At 49.7% G+C, this 22,176-nt stretch overlaps 1 protein-coding gene across 6 annotated transcripts in view; it reads right to left on the bottom strand.

Moving 5' to 3' along the window:
• LOC105487061 (regulator of G protein signaling 3) overlaps window positions 1-22,176 on the bottom strand; it is a 131,927-nt gene that overhangs the window by 64,406 nt on the left and 45,345 nt on the right. For all 6 annotated transcript variants that reach the window (XM_011750342.3, XM_011750340.3, XM_024794552.2 and 3 more), the window contains 4 exons: window positions 17,130-17,326; window positions 14,154-14,237; window positions 8,707-8,818; window positions 2,532-2,575 (listed from right to left, as the gene is read on the bottom strand). In XM_011750342.3, coding sequence (XP_011748644.2) covers window positions 2,532-2,575; window positions 8,707-8,818; window positions 14,154-14,237; window positions 17,130-17,326 — 437 coding nt within the window. The remainder of the gene's footprint in view (window positions 1-2,531; window positions 2,576-8,706; window positions 8,819-14,153; window positions 14,238-17,129; window positions 17,327-22,176) is intronic.

Below are 22,176 nucleotides of genomic sequence, written 5' to 3'. Positions count from 1 at the left end.
AAAACTAAGGCTCAAAGAGGTTATGTCACTGGCCCCAGGAGGTCTTGGGAGAGAGAGATTCACTGTTTGTCTTCTGCCTCCTCCAGAGCCTGTGATCTTACCATATTTGTATAACTGTATATGCACATTACAAAGAATATGAGCTATTCCTCTTAGCTTTCTTTTTAAAGACCAATAAATCATTTGTGATTTCTCTAATGGAGAGTAAATGAATATGAAAAGCCCTTCCCCTTACTTTGAAATTGATAATAACAGTAGCTACCATTTATTGAGCCCTCGTTGTGTGCCAGGCTCTGTGCTAAGTGCTTTGGATGCAAGTCTTACTGAATCTCATTTAATCATTACCACAACCCTGCAGGGTAGGCCTCATCAGCCCCATTTCAGAGATGAGTTTGTAACTTGCCCCAGATCACTCAGAAAATGGAAGAGCCAAGATTCAAATCTAGGTCTTCCTAACTCCAAAACTCTTAAATTAATGGAGCCAACATCAGAGTCTAGGTTAGAGAATAGTCCCCGACCAATGTGCCCATGGACCCAACTGACTTCAGAGCCCCCTGTGTTCTGAAGCCAACTGTGGGCTGCATCTGTCCAGTGGATTTGCAGGAACTGAGAAACACACCTCTCCGGGCAATAGAGACCCAGAGCCCAGGACTACTTTAGGATAACACCACCCAGGACCTTGCAGCTAGAGAACAATCAGAGCTGCCACCACCCAGGCAATTGGGCCTTTCTCAATGCAGAGTCAAAAAATGTCTCCAAATCCTTATTCTCTTTTTCTTCTCTGGGTGCCACCTGCATGTCAGGCAATGAAGAGAAATCACTTTTCAGAAGTTCCAACTAAGATGTGAGTTTCAGGCTCTTGATAGGATCCAAAACCACCCATGTTAAGAGTGGCCCAGGCTACAGAGTAAACAGACATCTTGTCTTCCATGAATTACAGATGTGCTTCTCCTAAATAGCAACCCACTAAGAGAAGGGAGAGGCTTCTAGCTGCCTGTAAGCTCAATCCCACAGCCCCTGGGGATCAGATCACCTGGCACTTTACTGAAACAAAAAGCCCCAAATCAATATCCCTTCATAATCTCTGGAAGCTGGGAGATCACAGATCCCAGGAAACCAATAGAGCAGAAGTCCTTTTCTCTGGGAAACACTAACCCAACCTGGCAGGAAGCTCTATTGGCATTAAAGAACCTGGAGCCTCTTTTCAGGGACTGCCCCAGAGAATCAGAACCCAGTGTGGTGAGGCTGGAGGAGGAGCCTAGCCTGGTCATGGCTTCTCCTCTCTGCTTGGTTGGCTCTGTGGAACTAAACACCCTCCAGCACTGAAGTGATTCCACCAGCCACTTCCACCAGCCATGTACCCCAAGGGGAATGTGGCTGACACAGGGGAGGACATCCAATGCCCTCTTGGTCCTCAGGTCTGCATTTCAGGCAGCCCAGTTCCCCAGCGGTGTCCACTGCCTCTTTGGAACTCTCTGCCCTCCGCTAAAGCTAACTTCACATCAACTGTCTTCTCCTCCAGGGGGCTGTTGAAAGACTCTCTCTTGGCCTTGCACTTCTTAGCCAGAAACTGAAGGAATGGTTTTCAGTCACAAACTGTGTACAATTCCTTATCAAAGGGGTGTGTTCCTCTTGGCCACCCAATACAGACTATGTCCCACCTCCCACAAAACAAGTTCCCTGGACTGTTGCATGAGACAAACAAGCGAAGGCAGAGGGCAGGAATGTGTCTAATGCATCCTTGCTTGGAACAGACACTGCCCTGTGGTGAACAGAAAATTCACTGAAAATTGAAAAGTATTTGTATAGCTCAGTGGCTCTCAATTTTTTCATCTTCAAGGATCTCTTGAGTGAAACCCCAGCCTGAATGATATTTTATCTACCAAGCCATATCAAGTAATAAGTTACTTGCCAGATGTTGCTCAGCAAAGGCATAGCACTGCCTATCTAAGCTTCTGATCAGACTGAGATAACCAGGAATCTCAACCACACTGAGTGGGTATCATTCCAGACTGAAACCCAGACACTTGATGTTTGCTGAAGCCTGTATTATCTGGCCCAGGTAAAGGTACAAATACCTTCAGACCTTTTGAAACACTGACAAGACCCTGTACGAGGGGTCGTGGGTGGTACTTCCTGGGAAACATGGAAGCAAGAGGCAGGTGCAAGAATCACGGTGATCTCTAGAGGAAGGGCTATTAACCAGTAAACAGGGTGATGCACAGCTGCCCAGCCACACCCCCACTGAGATTCCTGCAGTTCAGGAGGTCCTGCACAGAAAATCTCAGGGGTCTGTTCTAAGCACTTTCCTTTCCACTGCTCTTTAACACAGAGGTAAGAGAGGCATGGGGTAGGAACAGCTAGTCCCATTCTACCTAGCAAAAAAACTGCTACTCTGGCCTTGCCCAGGACTTTGGCATAAGTGGGTGTGGAGGCTGGCATTAGAACACTGGTCTAGATCCCAGCCCAGTGTCTCCCCTCAAGCACCAGGTCGAAGATCTCTCTCCTCAAATCCAGAGGAAAGGACTCACCTCTGCTAGATAGAGCACGCAGAATTTCAGGTCTTCTGAAGAACCTTTGAGGGAACAAAAAGTAAGATTTGCATTAGAACTGGCTAAAGAGCCTCAGTAGTTTGTTCCAGCAGAGTCAGCTGTCTTGCTCAGAAGGCTGTGTGTGGCGGCACCTCCCGGGAAAAGAGAGAGGCAGGCATGGGAGGCAGGGAAGTCTCTGGAGGAAAATTGGCTAAGTAACTAACCAGGGTAATGTACAGCTCTAAGGCATTTGCCTGCGGGTCAGCCTGGCCCAAGGAATGCTGAAATCTCCTCCCTAGGAGAGGTAGCCAGGAGCACCCTCTGGGCATGAGGTACAGGGAGGGAGCCCTCATCCATCCCAGGAGGCCTCCTCCCTTCCATGATTTCTGCAGTGAGAGACCTGGAGGCAGCACACATCTGGATTTTCCTTTAAATGCTCCAACTGCCTTTGCCATTTTGAAATTCAATAGGGAGGCTTGTTTTCCACCAAGGAATGGTGGGCTGTGCAGTCATAGACTGGGTGGAGCCCAGAGATGGCTTCCAGGCCCAGGCTTCACCTCTCTGTGTGTTTTCCTAGAGACTTCTAACCCCTGGTCCAGGATCCCAGTCGCAACCATTCACTAGCTCTTCTCTACTTGGGAGGCATCTGGGAGGGCTGTCGGGAACTCCCTCCTCCAGCAGAGGAGCTAAGGTCCAGTGTCAACCCCGAGGGAAGGTGATTGCTCAGAGTGCTTCAGAAGCAGGAGGACCAGGAGATAACACTCAGATTCTGGGAAAAGCTTCCTGAAGGAGGGTCCTGTTGAATTTGGACTCAAGGTGAGAAGAAAGGACATTCCAAGAGAAGTACAAATTGTGTTCAAGGAAGAGCAAGTGCGGAGAAGCAGACTGTTCCCTTCCTCCAGGACACTGGCCCTGCCCACTGCAGCCACTCTTCAGGGCCTGGCAGCACTCCCACTTAGGGCACTTGTCTGGGCATGGGCCCGGGATGGTTCTCCCTGTGACCGTGCAATGGGCCTCGTTGGGCAAACCGTCATTGTTGAGGGAAGCAACCACAAGCACGTGAAACAGTAAATGCTTAAAGGGATAGGACCTTGGCGCACCACAGTGCTCCATGCCAACCACTGTTCCCTATGCTTCCCATGGATATGCTTGACCCTCACAACAACCCCTGGGAGGCAGGGCTCTTTTCACCCAAGACTCTTGACAAAACTGAGGCACAGATGAATTGAGTAACTTGCCCAGGAGTAAGAAAGAGAATCAAGATTTAGACCCAGGTAGGCTGGATCCAGAGCCCACACTCCCACCACTACACACCCCACCTCAGATGCCCACCACATAGGCCCTATCCAGCTCCTCTGTCCTCTCAAGGCACCAGACTAGTGTTGAGCTCAAGGTAGGACCCTTAACACATACTTGAAGTAAAGAAATTGTCAAAGACACCAAAATTAGTTGCAAAGAGAAGACAGCAAGATAAAAATAGAGACTGTGGGTCAAGTCAATTCCTAAGAAAAGCAGTGAATAAGGGCCCTGGTGTGGGTGAAGTCCAGGGCCCCTTGAAGCAAAGTATATGGGCAGTTCTGAGACAAAGCTATCCCTAGGGTCAGGGGCTGCCAGCCAGAGCCAGATTTAAAAATCTCCCATAAGTAAATGAGGGTTCACTTCAGACTTAGGGAGAATAAGTCTTTCTACTTCTTCCCACCTAGTGATGGGCTGGGGAGGGAGGGAGTCTTGCCTAAGAAGTCCATCATGTTTAAGAAAACTGTAATTTCAAAGCTTCTGCTGGTTCCTTGTGTTGCTGAGGGTAGAGACAAGAGGAGGTGGTTTCTTTTGTTTAAGAGAACACACTGGGACATTTCTTTGGCTTTCCAGAAGCAGATCCTAGTGCCAAGTGAGAGTCAAAAAGATCTATGTAAGAAAATAACAGAAATTTGGGGGTTAGAAGCTGGCAGCGAGAAAAGAGAAGGTTCTAGAAGGGAGAGGAAAGCCCAGGAGATGAGAGCTTCAGGGAAATAGGAGGCTGAGGTTGGGGGAACACTCCCTGAGACATATTCCCTATGGCAGGGAATGGTGGATGGATTGCCTTGACAACTTTTCTGTGCTGTGACACCCTTGCCTCCTTCCCCAATCTCCCTGCATTACTGCAAACTTTCCCTGAAATCTGTTCCACGTCACAGCCTTGTGCTGGCAGCACTTTGAGAGGAGGATGGAATGGGGGCAGCACTCAGCATGGTTCAGAGTCTCATAATAGAACAACAAACTGAAGAAGCCAAGGGTGCCAGAGAGGAGCTGCAGCTGTAGAAAAGCAGGCTGCAAGGGGCTGACCCAGGAGAGAAATTCTGCCCCTCCTAGAACATTAGAACTGGGGGCTAGGAGGGAGGAGAACGGCAGCACACATCTGGGTTTTCCTTTAAACATTCCAACTGCCTTGGCCCTTTTGAAATTCAACAATTAGCCACTGGGTTCCAGAGTGGGCCTCGCTTCCCGCAAGGAATACATGGACCATGCAGGAGGGATCCCCAATCACGGGCTGGGTGGACCCCACAGATAGCTTCCTGGCCCAGGTCTGACCCCTCCATCACTTTCCCAGAGCCCTCACTCACCTGGTCTGCGATCCAAAACTCAACAATTAAGCAAACCCCCTTCACTGTCTGAGGCAAGCAGGAGGGGTATTGTCTCCATTCTCCAGATATAGAGACTGAGGCCCACGGAGGGAGAACAACATGAATAGGACATACAGTGAGTAAGTGGCAAAGCCGAGCTTTGAACCGAGGACTGCCTGCCTTGTCACACTTCTACCCCTCCATGGGTTACTCATCTACATTCCACCAGGCTATGAGCCCCAGAGGTGGCAATGTGTCCCTTCCACTGCTACCACCCCAGCACTGCTATCACTGATGTAGGCTCTGAGGACGCGCTCAGAAAATGGGGACTAGCCAAGAGTTAACTCCAAACATTGCAGCAGCTGAGACCAATGCAACTGACTTTCTGCAACTGCCTACCTGGCTCCAAGGTGAATGGAGAGCCCAAGAAGCAGCAGAACATTTCCAGGCCACTTCTGAGACACCAGAGCAGGCCAGAAAGACACACTATGGGCGTGACGCTGGCTGCCTGGGAGGCAGCAACACAAAGAGTAGCAAAGCCAGCAGGGCGGCAGAGGCAGGAAGAGACCACAATGGGCCCCGGCTGACCGGAGATGTCCCAATTGTTAGCGCCAGCTCTCCGCCTGTTCCCATTACACTGCCATTCGGCCCTGCTGAAGCCTGGGGGAGGCTGGGCAGGACGGGGGCAACAAGATTTAAGTGACTACCACCCAGGAACCCTGGGGGAGAGGTGCACCCCCAGCTCCCGAACTGAGGCAACACTTCTGCTCTTTTAGTCATTCATTCACACAACAAACATCGATTAGGCACACACAGTGTTCCATGCCCCAGGCTAGGCCCTGGGAGTGTGCTTGGCCAATGGAGCTAAGGACTCTTCAGACAAGTTACACAGGCAGACCTTGGTCCCTAGCGTGGGGCTGCTTCTCCCCGGCCAAGGAGCAGCCCTTGCCAGCCCCAGACAACCAGAAAGGTTGGGTGCATTCCTTGTTTGCCATCTTCTTTGCCCCAAATTGAATTCTGCATACATGGTGATTTGAAAGAGACAAATAAGAAACCTAGGAGTCATGAGCAATATTAATCAGAGACCATTCTGCCAACAGAGGCTCCAGCTGAGGTCCCAAATGCATCCCTTAAAAGCCTCAGGCCCTTGCTGCTGCAGCGGGTCTCTTGGGGCACAGGGGAGGCAGGCAGGAAATTGGACGCCAGGACTCAGAACATTGGGTCCTGTGGCTCCAATTTGGACTGCAGGAGAAGGGGTCACTAAACTTCCATGAGCCTCTGGACCCACAAGCCTATCTCAGGGGAGTGGGGGCAGCTGGGGGAAGGCAAGGGCTCCATCGGTGCCTGGAAAGAAATCTAAGCGTTGGATTGTGCACCTATAAACAGAGCCATTTCCATCCTCGCAGCAGCTCTCAGGCTCCCTGGAGTTCGGCCCCAAACCATCTGTCCAAAAAATCCAGGGCAGGCAGACACATGCACGCACACACACAGGCCCCTCTCCCACGCCAACCCAAGGGGCTCTTCTGGCCATGGTGGTCTCTCCTGAGAAGTGCTGCCTTGGCCATCCTCAGCCCTTGTGCAGCTCGCACTCCATCTGCAGGGAGAGGAAGCCACAGTGCCAGGCTTGCACAAGGCTGCGGCTCAAACATAGCTCAGCACCTGGAGAGGCTCTCTGTGACACCCCAAGTCCCCACACCACCCGCCTTGACCAACACCCAGTGGAGAATGGAGCATACCCCACCCCTAGCTTCAAGTCTTGGGCCTGGCACCTCCAGAAGGGGAGATCCCAAGCAATTCCCCATCCAGCCCCCAGAGGGATAGAGGCAGGATAGTATAGGCATGGTCCAGCTGCTCACAGCAAGCTCTGGGGTTCTGTGTGGGGGTGTCAGAGCTGGGAGGGACACAGAGCGCTGGCCCCACCCTTAGTTCCCAGTCAGAGAAACTGAAGCCTGGCAAAGGGAAAGGACCAGCTGAAGCCACACAGCACAGCACAGCAGCACCACACCCAGACCCCAGACTCCCAGTCACTGCCCTCAGCTCCTCTACTGCCTTCTTCCTACAACCTCCATGTCCACCCAAATTACAGCCAGTGTGAGCCTTCTCTTCCCTCCCTCCTTGCAGGAAGCTGAGCAAACCAGGGTCCTGGGTTATGGCCTCAGTCTTGTAACGTGCAAAACAGAGTGAGGGTACCACTTATACCAACCAGCGCATATTACTGAGCCCTGCCCCATCCAGTGCTCCTCCCTCAAATGTGACAGGGTCCTAGACTGTCTGGGCTGGGGCCAGGGAGGGGGAAGTGGAGAAGAAAGGACTCAGTGTGAGTGCACGTGTGAATATGCACACTGCAGCCAGGCTGGAGCGACAGGGAGAATGGGCATATGGGAAGCTGGGTGTGACAGAGCCAGAGAGGGGCTGGGGGGTATGGAGAGGATGGCACGGAAGCCCAGAAACAGAGGCCACTGGAGCTCCAACCTGCTTGCCTCCAGCAGGCATGGGGAACTCTGGGAATGCCAGTGCTGGAACTGGGTTGCTCAGGCAGCTCATTCCCACTGCCCCGTGGTCAGGCTGAGCCCGCCTGGAGGGAAGAGCTGACCCAGTGAGGTGACTTGCTTTTCCCTTCCATGGGCAGGGGAAAGGCCAGAGCCCGAGATGGAGAAGTTGTCAGTGGCTTCCTGTGGGGAAGTGAGAGTGGAGGTTCTCACACTGAATGGGTTTCCGAGGAGGAGGAATACTCGGGCACTGAGCACACAGGATAGTTTGCAAACAGCCAGGAAGCTTTCCCGGAGCAAACCCCGCCAAAACAGAATTCTTTCACTGGGTAATATTTTCCTCTCTGCCCCTGTCACTCATCCTCAGACAGGTCTGTTGTTTTCATGATCTGGGAGAGGAAACCGAGCCCCTCTCAGCGGAGACCTCAGGCGCCAAACCAAACCACCGACAGATACTCCCAGCTGGCTTCCCCTCTCACGAGTGGAGGGCATGGTGGAAAGTTTGGGTTAGAAATTCCCTCCACGCTCCCACATGCGCCTGAGGCCCAGCAGCTTGGGCTCTGCAGGACCATGTAGCTGGGTAGGGCCAAGTTGCGGTCTCTGTCCACAGATCTGTAGGGTGAGTGGGTGGCAACAAGTATTTATTGGGCACCTGTTATGGGCCAGGCACTTTGCATTTATGACCTAGCTTAATCTTCACAGCAACCTTGTGAGTGACTATTTTTCTCCCTATTTATGCAGGAGGAAACAGGCTCAGAGAGGCTGAGAAAAGTGCCCACAGTCATCCCGGTATGGAGGGACAGCGCCAAGATTTGAACACAGGTCTGTCTGAATCCAAAGCTCCTCCTACCCATAGCCTTCCTGGAAAGTCTCTAGAATAGAAACTTCCCTGAAAAGCTCAGGTATATCAGAAGGCTTACCAGCCTGGAAGAAATGCCAGTGTCTGAGACCTACTGGCCCATGGACAGAGCCCAGCAGCACACACTCCAGTGCCCTGTGGATGACTGGCAGCCAGGGCCCAGAGGGCTGCCCAGAGGGACTGGGGCAAGTTGAGAGGGGCTCCGGGCACCTAGAGCATCTGCTTACCTTCCTGCAGCTTCACACTCTGGAGGTAGAGGGGGTTCCTCAGGACGTCGCAGCGGCCAGGCTCGTCCTCCTTGGTGAAGAGCAGCAGGTCCGAATAGGCAAACAATGTCACCTGGGTTGACAGAGAGCAAACAGAATTGGCTACTTTGCTGTCCTCTGGAGGCTGGGAGCCACAACCTCCCCGAGAAGGTGGGGAGCCACAGCCTCCCCAGGTAACACATCCTCATCATCTCACACAGGACCAGGAGCAGTGCTCAGTACAGCCTCAGCCAAGGGCAGACCTGACCTGCAGTCAAGATGGCCCCACCACCCTCCAGTTTCCTATACTTCTACTCCTCAAAGTAGGAAAAAAGCAAACAGAAGGGGGGAAAGCAGCCCTCATGGCAGCTGGTCTCTACAAGCTTCTTCACAGCCTGATCCCCTAGGCCTACCTCTCTGACCAAATGCTCCTGGAGTCTCCAGCCCAGCACCTGGGGCTTGGAGCCACCCTTAAGCTGTAAGATTTTCCATATTTGCTTTTATTCTGCTGTAAGTGTCTGGCTGAAAGAGCACTGGACTTGAGAGTCAGAAGTCAGGAGACTCCTACCCCAGCTCTGCCACTAACTAGCCACAAAAAAATTGGCTTAAACTCCCTAACCCCTTCAGTTTTCTTAACAGTCCAAACAGGGAGAAGAGTCCCTGCCTGGCGTTCTTACAAGCTCCTTCCACAAGCTCTTTGCAGACTGAGTAAAGCACCACACAATGTGAGCTAATATTACCAAATTCCTTGCAGATAAGTTTAATTGCATTAATGAGAAATCAGTTCAAGAAACAGCCAGTTACTCACACTCCAGTACAGACATGCACATCACTTTTATCTCTTTTATGCATTAGCTGCTCCAAAAATAAAGGCAGAGGCTATTCTTAGACTTCATAGGTAAACCAACAGGCACGCTCAGCATATTTTTATGCTAAGAAAATCCACTTGATCCTCTAATGCCACTGAAGATTATACTGTTCTTTGTTTTGCAAATCCTGCAGCGGACTTTAGTCAAAAGCAATAAAATCCAATTTCAGATTCTCCAAATAAAACAAAATCTTATTAATTATATGAACTTCCCTTTGAGGTATCAAACACCTGACACCGTGTCTCTTCTGAAGAAGAACCAGCCAGAAGGGCCTGGCATGCACTGAAGGGTACCATGAGTGTGTGTTGCACTGTTGGTGACATTTACAAAGCCAACAGGTTAACATTCAGCTATCAACCTGTTAAAAATGACCCCACAGCCCCATTTCTGAGACTCTGTCCTACAGAAATACTTACAAGGAGGTATCAATATGAACATACGAGGATGTTCTCAGCAGCATTTTTGTAATTTAAGAAAAGAAAATGACAAACATTCATCAAGAGAAGATGAATAAAATGAATTATGCTACCTTCATATGGCAGAATTGTATGCAACTATTAAAAAATTAAGTAGCGCTATGGGGGCAGAAATAGAAATCTGTCTATCATAAATCAAAATAGTGCAATGTGCAAAAATACCTAGCATAGAGTCCAATTTTGTAAAACAAAACGATACATTTCTCATAGTTATACCTTTTTAAAATAGCTAAGATGACACACTCCTCACTCCAGGGAGTGGGATTTTAATTGATACATTTTGATTTAATGTGTATTATATTTGCAATCACTGTTACTTTTGTAATTTAAAGATATAGAATATATATTAAAAGATGGCTTGGCTTCTTGAGTGTAGCACAAATACAGAGGCTTGAGGAAATCTGGGCTGCAGAGACAACAGGGAGATGTCCCTGAAGGAGCTCTCAGGGGCTTTGGCTTCTCCGATGGGGCCCAAAGATGAAGATTCCAGAACCCTGGGCTATAAGGCATCTTGGTGGTGACCCTAACCCTTCCCACCACAGGCCTGTCTCAATGCAGCCCAAGAGAAGCCTTCATGTGTTGAACGCTTACTTTCTGCTCAGTGGATCCTCACTTGTAAATAACACCACTGCCCTCATTTACAGACGAGGACCCTAGAGATCAGAGAGGTTAAGTGACCTGTCCATGGCCACACAGCCAGGGACCATTACCCAGGTATGGCTGACCTAAAGCTCTCACTATACAGAGAGGTAGCAATGTGCCTACAGCTGTTCAGTTCCTGAATGTGAAAGAATCCAGAGACCAAACAGGAGGAGCAAATGAGGCAAAAATAAATAATAATAATAATAATAATAATAATGTTAAGAAAAGAGGGGAAGAAAATGACCCAAGAGCTCAGAAGGAGTCAAGTAATTGGTTGTCTGAGAAGACTTCAAAGTCTGAGCGATGGAAAGAAGGCTCTAAACTAGCCAGAAACACAAGGCAAACACCCTCAGAGTCCCACAAAACGTGTCTTCCCTGACTCAAGGGAAATCTGGTAGTCACCTCCAGACCCAGAGGGAGGCTGGCAGGGCAAGGGCTAGAGCCAACAATCTGTCAGGAGCCTAGAAAGTTAAAAAAAAAAAGAAAAGAAAAACAAAACAAAACAAAACAAAAACAGCCCAGGCCCAGAGAGGGGTGGAAGTAGGGCAAGTGGGAGGAGCCACCAGCAACTGGGGAAGAACCATGAGCAAGGTGAGAAAAGGCCCAGGCCACCACTCTGGCTCAGATTCCCAGGGCTGAGAATATGGTCTAGACAGGAAGTGATTAAGACATAAATGAAAAATTTCCCAAAGGTTGGGTCAGGGAAAGGCCAGAACTGGCACACAGCTAGAGGCAGAGCAGAGGGGCAAGCGCACCAGGGAGGGCATGTAGACTCCCCCATCTCACCAGCACCAGCAGGGGCCACGGCAGTCCATGGGAGAGTGATGCCCATCTCCATGGCCCAATCACCTGTCGCGTTCCACAGCACGCCACAGGGGTCACCCGGTGTCTTTCCCACACTTGCTCCAGGGACACATCTGATTTTCCAAAGGGTCAGAGTTGAGGGACCACTTGGTAAGGGGGTCCTTACCACTTGGAGGGTGGCTTCTCCCAAGTGGCCCTAATCAAGCTTCTTCTTGGGAATCTGACCTAAGAGCAGGGTTTACTGAAAACACATTGGTGCCTTAGTTAATGGTAAACTCCATGAGTCAGTGTGTAAAGGGAGGGTGTGTCTGTCTTGTGCTTCATGGTATTCCCAGAACCTCGAACAGGGTGATAGACCTCAGGGCACGTTAATCAAGTCTATTACTTCTGGAAGGGGGTGTAATGAGGGTAGTTCATGGTGGGACTGGATCAGCTCACAGATGTTAGCAAACTTGAGTATGCCCAGAGAAGTGATGGGACAAAGAACCAAGGAGGAACATTCCACATATAAAGATTTCTGTTGAGTGTAAGGGAGAATGCTCTACAATTTGGCCCTCCCCAGTAACAAAACCACTGCTCTAATGGCTACCCTAGAAGATTCAAGCACCAATCAGAAAACCATTTAACTGGAAAGTTACAAGGAAGCACTTAGAATGGATGACTCCTGAAAGCCTAACCAAGGCTGAAATTTTATGAATTTATCCAAATCCCTTTGAATTTTTTTTTTTTTTTTTGATGTGAGTAGCATGACAGGGTGCCCAGATCTACATGTTTGGTTGCTATCATACTTCAAGAAAAAGGAATATATTAATATTTATTTTACTTGTCTTCAAATTGCTTCCTTCAATCTTCAAGGCGAAGGTAAAGGAGTCTCTTTGTTCTATGATTCCAGAGATCTATAAAACAGGGTTTTTGGACGAATTGCAACTGTCACAAGGCTCTGGCTTCAGCTTGTGTTCCTTAGTTTGCCTTTATGCAGACATGCCAGAAGCAGTGTGGGGTCATGGAAAGCATCGCTGAGCCAGAAAGACCAGAGTGCTAATCCCGGCTCCATTCCTTACCAGCCTGGAGACTCTTGGGTCCCGGTGAATCTCACTGGAGCCTCAGTTGCCTCAACTACAGAGTGGGGACAATCGTGCCTCTCATGGGGGTGCTGCAAGAGCTAATTGGGGTCAAGTATGTAAAATGCATACACAATGAGGATACACAGTAAGTGCTCAATGTTTGCAGATTCAAGGGTAAGTGCACAAACAGAAGAGTGTATTTAGACTTATGTATACGTTTCAGGGTGGCTGCCATCTCTAACTGGCTTCTTGTGAGTCTGGTGAATTTAGGGCCACACCTCAATTTCTGACCCTTGGATGCCTGACTTAGCTCCACTATGCTCTCCTTCACCAAACGTGGCTCTAAGTGACTTCTCATCCCTAAAACTTAAATCCCTCCCAACAGATGAAGTTTTACTCCTACTGAGACAATTCAGAAGATATGCAAAGATTTTTAAGTTCCCGAAGTTTGCAAAGTTCCCAAGAAGAGGTTCGGAGAAGAGGAGGTCCAGACACACAGCAGACAACAGCGAGCAGTGGAAGGGAGCATGCAGCCCCCCAGGGCACTCCCTTGAAAAAGATAATGTGCATTTGGAATAGATGAGTTCCAGTCCAGTCTGCTTACTTAAAAAACAAACCAACCTCCTGCTTCAGCCACAGTCACACATAGTGTCCCAGAAGGCTGAGGTTTAAAGGGTCCTTAGAGACCAACCTCTGACCCTGCCCTTACTGCCTCAAATACACACATACAGCTGCTGCTGCTCAGATGGGAAGACTGAGGAAGAAGGAAGAAATCACATGTGAGCCAGCAGCAGAGCTGGGTCTCGATATAGACTTCCTGTCTCCAAGTTTCCTGATCTTTCCACTACCCCAAGCTGCCACTCGGCTCAGCCAAGGCAGCTCTACACTGGCGCCTGATCTGCAAAGAGTCTGCTACCCTCACCCCATGGCCCCAGGTAGCCAGGGCAGAGCCCAGGGCTCTAACTTCTATACCCAAGTAGTTTTAAGCTCAGAGACTGAACTGGCCAGCTCCGGGGTTGTGTGGATGAATGAAGTTCTCCCAATTAGAGAAAAGCATCCCAGGCCAGCTCCCAGAAGGGTGGCACAGCTCCCATGTCAGCACCCTGCTGGGAGAGCTAGAACCCAGGCGAAATCATAGACTCGTCTCTCAGAAGAGGATGTGGGATTTGGGTTAATACAGACAGGCCCAGAAAACTTGGGTAAACTGATGCTGGTCTAAAAATTCACTTCGGCTAATAGCTTTACTCTTCCCACCACCAAAGTTACCCCCCACAGCCAGGGTAAATTGCCATCTCTTCTGCTCCTGAGAGGAAGGTGGGGTAAACAATGGGGTGTCTTTAGGGGCTGGGGAAACCTTCTAACCATCAAAGAAGGATTCAACAGCTTTGAAAAGAGATGTACAAGAAAAAGCTGTAGCCTTTGCTAGGGAGAGTGGAGGAGTCCATTTCAGGTCTCCCCTACCCTGAAAGTGTACACTTCTAAGATACTCAGAAAGAGACCCAAGTGAGGGTCCTGGAGGATGCCAATGAAGCCCACAGAGAAAGCCCCCTAAAAAACGCAGGTGAAAGTCTTACCTGGGCAGCCTTGTTCCTCCCTTCGTACAGCAGCAGCTCCTCTGACAGCAGGAGGGTCCGGGCAGGGTTACAGAGATCTAGAGGCTGGAAATAAAGCAGGCTGAGTGGGCAGTTCAAAAAGAGGCTGGGTGAGGAGCTGGGGGGAGGAAGCGGCAGCTTGTCAAAGCCAGCCACAGAGAACCCTCTGACCCAGAGAAGACTGTCAGCCCGCCACCAACCCGAGAACCCACACACCCCCTCATACATAAGATGGAAACAGAAAGACAGACGCTGCTGTCCTGTGGAACTGTTGCTGCCACCTTCCCCATCAACCCTCTCTGTGAGAGCTACACTCACTGACAGGAAGTCTAACCACAGGCTTAGGCCCTCTGCAGTCCTCAGTCCCAGCTCCCACCCCACACTGCACTGGGTTCCTGGGCCCTCCCAGCCCCCGCCATCCCCCATCTATCCTGTTCATGCCTCACAGGACTAGGAGGCATCCTGAGAGCCACATGCCACGAGATTTGGTCACTTGAGTTCCTTCAAGGCCAGGCCAGTCCCTGCTCTGCATTCATAACACACTTGAACTGACTGTCTCCTTCTCAGCCAATCCCCATAGCGTCAATTCACACCCAAACCTCTCAACCTATTCCATCACCTTGCCTAGCCCAGCCCAGAGGAAGCTCCCTAAGCTCTGGATTACCCAGCAGCACTTGTCCTTATGACTGCATATTTCTAACATGGCTTCTAAGTACATGCCATCAAGTAGGGTACTTGAAGGAAGATCATGAAACAAACAGCAAGCTGGACCTGAAATCCCAGCTACTTGGGAGGCTGAGGTGGAAGGATCATTTGAGGCCAGGAGCTTGAGGTTACAGTGAGCTCTGATCATACCACTGCACTCCGGCCTGGGGGACAGAGCGAGAGACTGTCTCTTGAATAAAAATAGTTTCTTATACAAATATTAAAATGAATATGAAAATTAGACACAGGCCGGGTGCAGTGGTTCATGCCTGTAATCTCAGCACTTTGGGAGGCTGAGGCTGGTAGATCATCTGAGGTCAGGAGTTCAAGACCAGCCTGGCCAACATGGTAAAACCCCATCTCTACGAAAACTACAAAAAATTAGCTGGGCATGGTGGTGGGCACCTGTAATCCCAGCTACTTGGGAGGCTGAGGCAGGAGAATCGCTTGAACCTGGGAGGTGGAGGTTGCAGTGAGCCGAGATCGCGCCATTGCACTCCAGCCTGGGCAACAAGAGCGAAACTCCATCTCAAAAAAAAAAGGAAAGAAAATTAGACATTGTAGATGCCAAGAACTTTGTGTCACATGCTAAGAAAGAGAAGAGACCAACAGAAAGGCCAAGGCCAGGACCTGCTGACAGAGTTGTCTAAGGGGAGGCATGTGAGCTCCCAGAGATGTGTTGCATCCTAACAAAGTGTGCCTACTGGACAGTGACAGGCCCAGACTGGGATGCCAGGGAGACCAGAGAGGCATAGGCAGAAATGAAGCCCTTGGGGCCAAGTCATGTCTATGCTGCTGGTAAGATGATAAACCATTAGAATCTTCCTGCAAAACAATTTGTCAATATGTATAAAGAGTCTTTAAAATGTTTATGACCCATGACCCAGTCATTTCCCTTTCAGCAATCTCTCCCAAGGAAAATAATCAGAGAGGCAATCCATGAGCAAGGATTTTCATCACAGTGTTATTTACGATAGCAAAATAGTAGACAGAAGTATCTGAATACAGAACTGGTTAAATAAATACAGTATACCCACATAATAAGAGAGGGCAACTACCATAAAACACAGAACATTTAGTGGTGTGGGAAAGGTTCATGCTACAATTTTCATTTTAAAAAGGCAACATGACATAAAATATAGAATAAGATCTGTTTTTTAATGTGTACATGCACACAGAAAAGATGCTGAAATGTTCACACTATCATATCTGGGTGTTGGAATAAATAAAGGTTTTCGGGTTTTGTTTCATTTTGTTTTGTTTTGTTTTGTTTTTTTGAGACAGAATCTCACTCTGTCTCCTAGGCTGGAATGCAGTGGTATGATCTCGGCTCACTGCAACCTTCGCCCCCCAGGTTCAAGTGATTCTCCTGCCTCAGACTCCTGAATAGCTAGGATTACAGGCATCTGCCACCGCGCCCAGCTAATTTTTTTGTAGTTTTAGTAGAGACGGGGTTTTACTGTCTTGGCCAGGCTGGTCTTGAACTCCTGACCTCAAATGATCCACTCACCTAGGCCTCCCAAAGTGCTGGGATTACCGAGCCACCACTCCCGGTCCAATAAAGGTTATTTTTAAAGAGAAAGAAAGATAAATGGGGAGGAAGAGGGGAAAGAAGAAGAGGCTGGAGTACAGTGTTATGATCATAGCTCTCTGTAACCTCAAACTCCTGGCCTCAAATGATCCTTCCACCTCAGCCTCCCAAGTAACTGGGATTTCAGGCCCAGCTTGCTGTTCATTTCATTATCTTTCTTCAAGCATTTTGTTTGACGTTGGAGAATAAGAGAGATCTAGTGAATCGCAGGCCACCAGTGAATACGGGTCAAACATGTTTGCAGAGACCAGGGAGACCAGATAAGCCACAGACCCCAAGGGTCTCCCCTCAGTTGTTTCCAAATAAAAAAACCACTGGGTGAGCCAGGGAGTGGGAGCATCAGCAAACAGGCCCTGTGACATGGCAACAAGCAGCTGGGGTCCACCTGCCCTGTCCCCAGAGAAAGGGGAGGCAAGGTAGGGGAAGGAGAGGACCCTTTCCTTGCTGGGCTCCCCCGGCCTCACTTTTTCCTGTGTATCTCCCTGGAAATCTCTGCTCCCTCAGTATAAGCCCCTAGAATCCCGTGCATCTAAAGCTACTTATCTTTCCCAAAACGGGGCCCTCAGTCCTGGGATAAGGCATCATCCCTGAGTCCTGGGGCAAGGGCCCTCCTCTTTCTCCGTTCCTCCTGAGGGAACCCTTAGGACCAGTCACGGGCTTACCTGAACAAAGACGGGGAACACCAGGACTTTAGGGGCCAGGGTGACATAGGTGCCGTAGCTTGAGTGCGTGGCATGCGGCCTCACGACTGGGCAGTTTTGGTAGTTCCCATGGCCCTTCATGGTCTGCACTGTCTTCATCAGCCGTGACTTCTTCCCCAGGCCCGTGTAGGACTTCCCTTTACTGGGACTCCCTGATTCTGTGAAACAGAGATGGGGGACTATGAGACATTTTCATCACTCCTGCAAAGGTGTCCCCTCTGTAGAAACGGGACACGGACTCATTTTGTCAACAACCACTTACTGAGCAGCTACTTTGTGCCAGGTCCTGCGCATGATGCGAAACACAGGGAGGCCTCACATGGGCTCGGGCCTCAAGGAATTCCCTCACACTCTAGTGAGAGACGTTGACACGTGAGAAAGCAAGTCCAGGGCTAGCACAGCGCTGGGCACTACCAGCTATGACGGAGGCAGCATGCTCCACCTGCTGCCCCAGGCCTGGACTTTCCAGTTCAGCCTTACGCTTTTAAAAATCAAGAAATCGCTCATATTTGAAAAATCAGAAGATCTGGCCTCACTGAGCCCACAGTCCCATGTGGAACAATCAGTTAGAGCAGAGTGGTGACCAGCCTGTGTGGCAGGGCACACGCTCTCCTCACCAGACCCCTACACCATTCCCACTACTCCCTGCACAACCTCAGCCCAGCCCAACCTGTTTCCTCCCTCCCTGCCCCACAGACAAAAATCCACAGCAGCAGCAGCAGAGACCAAAGGCTTTCCCAGGATGTACTGGAGTCCGCCCTCTGCAGCCAAGGGAGCTAGAGCAGCCTGGCCCACTCCAGTCAGTCTAGAATAAGGAGTAGCACTTGCTGTCCCAGGTCACAGTAAAGCACACAAGCTTCGAAGCCAGGTGGCTGTGCTCAATCCTGCTCCCCTGCTTACCAGCTGGGTGAGCTTGGGCAACTTATTTCACCCTCAGAGTCTTGATTTCCTCAACTGTAATAACAGTGCCAAGCTCACTGGGTTACAGTGAGGATTAAATGAAATGCTCTAAGTGAAGTCTTTGGAACAGTGCCTGGAACCTAGTAAGTGTGTGATAAAAGTTAGCTGCTAACTCGTTGTTTTGTTGTTGTGATTTCTCCACTTGGAAAAGCAAGTTTGGGAGTCAGGTGCCCCGTAGGACTCTGGGAGTCCCAGGCTTCACTGTATTCAGGAGGTACTCCAGCTTGGCCACCAACTCACAAATCATTCTAATCATAAGGAAAGACAGAGAGAAACAGAGAAACAAGGCCAGCCCCAGGAAGGAGAGCAGAATCTGTAATGGCGGTGGGAGGGGTCCCTCTTTGAGGGCACACTGATGGACACACACCCCTCACCCTGAACAAGGGATGGTGCCCAGGTTTTTTGTTGTTTTTTGTTTGTTTGTTTGAGATGGAGTTTCGCTCTTGTTGTCCAGGCTGCAGTGCAATGGCCAATCTCGGCTCACTGCAACCTCCGCCTCCCAGGTTCAAGTGATTCTCCTGCCTCAGTCTCCCAAGTAGCCAGGATTACAGGCATGTGCCACCACACCTGGCTAATTTTGTATTTTTAGTAGAGACAGGGTTTCTCCATGTTGGTCAGGCTGGCCTTGAACTCCCGACCTCAGGTGATCTGCCCACCTCAGCCTCCCAAAGTGCTGGGATTACAGGCATGAGCCACCATGCCCAGCCTGTGCACAAGTTTTTATCACGTCCCATCTAGTGGGCAGAGGGACAAAACACAAAGTCGCTAAAAAGTCAGGGGTTCCTGGACCAAGCAGGTGGGAAGGAAACTCCAGAGCAGTCAGGGGAAACTCCACACACTCCTGGGCCCCTTCTAAGGCATTCCTGCTACTGCGTGGCAACTACCAGGTCCTCAGTGACCTGGGTGCCCAGCCTGGTCCCGGGCACAGGCCTCCTTCTGCTGCCAGCAGCCCTGGCCGCGACGGGGGAGCCAGTGGCCTGACCCCAGCTATACCTCAGGGAAGCTCCCCACCAACGCGCACCCACAGTGTCAGAGGAAAAACTCACCTCAGAAGGTTTCACACTTGCTTCCTCCTCCCACCGCCTGCCCCTTCTCACTGAGCAAGGTGAGAAAAACAAGTTGACTCCCCCCATGCCCCTGACAAGTGACCACTGATCATAGACGAATCTGGGGGCAGTGCTCAAACCACCATAACTCAAACCACTTCCTGCCTCTTCTGTGAGTCACATAGAGAGGAGTAGAATGAGCATGAGCTCAGGATGGGCACAGGAGGAACAGACACAAGGAAGATGTCACATAGCTCCTTGTCTGATCTGGCCCTGCACATCAGCCCCAGAGGGGTGTGTGCTGCCAGGCCCTGGACCCTTTGCTTAAAGCACCATCCTGAGTCTCAAGATCCTCACTGAATTTGAGTTGGATAAGACACCCAAGCTTGATCACTGACTTCCCAAGTCAGAGACAGTCTGTGTAACCCTGAACAGCTTCCTTCCTTCTCTGAATCAAAGTTTTCTCCACTTTGAAGTGGAGATAATACTGATTGCTGCCTTGCTTGCCCCAGGGCCAGTGGGAGGTTCACACAAGAGACCTGACGGAAGAGAGCTTGGTGGATTGTACCACAGTGTGAGTAGTCAGGGCATTATCACAAACCCTAAGCCTCCAAGTAATCCACCTATCAGGGCTAGTAGAAGGACAGGCAGGGCTGCTGGGTCTCAAACTGTGCTGTGAATGAAACCCCATGGCCAGCCTGGATCTAGACAGTCTAATTTAACATGGTCAAGCCTAGAGCAGAGAAGGCAAAACCATGCAGGACTGACAAGTAGGTGACTGGAGCAAAATAGACCAAAATTAAAGATGGGTACCCTTTGTAGATGCCAAAATCTGGGTCCTGGGCCCCCAGTCTCAGATTAAAAAATTGATTTCTTCCCTTCTCTAGCTCAGGAGCCCAGGGCTGTCACAGAATCCTCACCAAGGGCCTCACCTAAAGCAACCAACACATAACTCTGCCTTCAGAGAGGAAAAGTTCGCTCAGCCCCATTTGGTAGACAAGGAAACTGAGGTCTGGAATGATAGGGTGACTGGTCATTTGGTCAGTAAATTATACAAGGCAGGATTAACCCAACCCATGCAGCAGTCATGCCCTCGTGTCCAATCTCCACCCACCCCTGGACAATATGTGGCCAGTGGGAGTGGCTCTGGCTCTGCAAAACTGATTTTTTTTTTTTTTTTTTATAGAACAGTACAGCTTGCAACCCAGTTACCGAGCTCTGTGAAGGCAAACTCATTTACTTCCCACCTGCTACCGATATCTGGTCCAAACCCCCATATCACCCTTTTTTCCTCCAACACCTGCTTCACTGACCAAATACAGTAATTACAGGGCTCTGCTCCCAGATTCTGAGGCGAGCCCTGGCAGCCACCCTGCCCTGACAGTGGCAAATCTGAGGCCAGGTCACCTTTACAGGGCAGGGACAATGCCAAGGACACCAGCAGCCCTGGGAAACATGCCAACCACAGCCGGGCAGGCACTCCAGGCTCCGGAAGGGCACCAGACCCTATTCAACTCAGGATGGCTTAACTCTCCCTTCTATTCAACTCAGGATGACCCAATACTCCTGAAGGGCTATGTCTTGGCAGCCCAGCCAGACAGCCTTAACCTCTGGACAACCCCAAGTGTGTTTAAGGGAAATTATGTGCCCTGAATTTCACCCTTTCCTCTGAATCCTAAAACTGTGAGCTACAAAGACTTCATCCTTGGTAAAGAGTGAAGATTTATTATTATGAAGAATATATAAAGTCAAGATCTTAACACAATATATTCAAAGAGCTACCATGGTTATTAATATCATCATCATTTCCTCACTTGTCCCTTTCCCCATGGCTCATATGACTGTGCTCTTGCTGACTTACTATGTATTATACTCTCAGAGGGGAATGCAACATGGATACAGACTAGGAGCACAGCAGGGACACACAGATGTACCTCTAAAACTGAGAAGGGATCAACCCCAGACACCAGCTGTGTGCATGGGCCCACTCCAGGCAGCACACTTCTCCAGTCCCCCTCCTCCACGACCAGACTCCAAAGCCTCAGAGGCAACCCAAGTCATTCTCCTTCAGTCAGTCACACAACCAAAATTCTACTGAGTATCTGCTATCTGCCAGGCCCTGCGTCCTGCACTGGACCTACACAAATGAGCAAGGCCCAGTCCTTAACCCTAATGAAGTCCCGATTGAGCAGCGGCATCTCCACTCTAACCTAATGTGCCAACCAAAAGCTTTTTAAAAACTCCTCGTTGATGGAATACTACTCAGCCATTTAAAAAAAAGGAATGAATTAACGGCATTTGCAGCGACCTGGATGAGATTGGAGACTATTTTTCTAAGTGAAGTAACTCGGGAATGAAAAACCAAACGTATGTTCTCAACGATACATAGGAGCTAAGTTGAGGATACAAAGGCATAAAAATGATACAATGGACTTTGGGGACTTAGGGGGAAGGGTGGGAGGGGGGCAAGGGATAAAAGACTACAAATAGGGTGCAGTGGATACTGCTCAGGTTATGGGTGCACCAAAATCTCACAAATCACCACTAAAAATCTTACTCATGTAACCAAATACCACCTGTAACCCAAGAATCTATGGAAAAATAAAAAATAAAAATAAAACTCATCATTGAATTGCTGTGGGACTTCTCCCCAGAAGGAACACAGATTTATTTCCAACTGACCAGGCTCAACTGCCCAAATGCCCTAGACCGGAGAGAAAGAAGGTGTCTTCCATCAGCGTTCCTGAGCCTGATAGGAGTGCTTTACACACGCAAAAGGCACAAGCACTTTTCCAACTACCCCTATAAGCATCGCCTTCACACCACTGAGAGAGGAACAGCAAGGAAAAAAGTCTATGAGTGGCTAAGCAAAAGCCACTGTCAAGGAAGGCGGTCCAGACACCAGATGGACTTCTGAGTCAAAGCTCTCTGGCAGGCACTTGAAGGATCTCAAGGATTGCCCAGCCAGCTTCAGCCTCAAGACCGATATCTCAGCCTTCCTG

Source organism: Macaca nemestrina, chromosome 14, assembly GCF_043159975.1.
Source record: "Macaca nemestrina isolate mMacNem1 chromosome 14, mMacNem.hap1, whole genome shotgun sequence".
Lineage (NCBI taxonomy): Eukaryota > Metazoa > Chordata > Mammalia > Primates > Cercopithecidae > Macaca > Macaca nemestrina.
The sequence above is the reverse complement of the archived record's forward strand: the minus strand, read 5'-3'. Positions and strand labels throughout refer to the sequence as shown.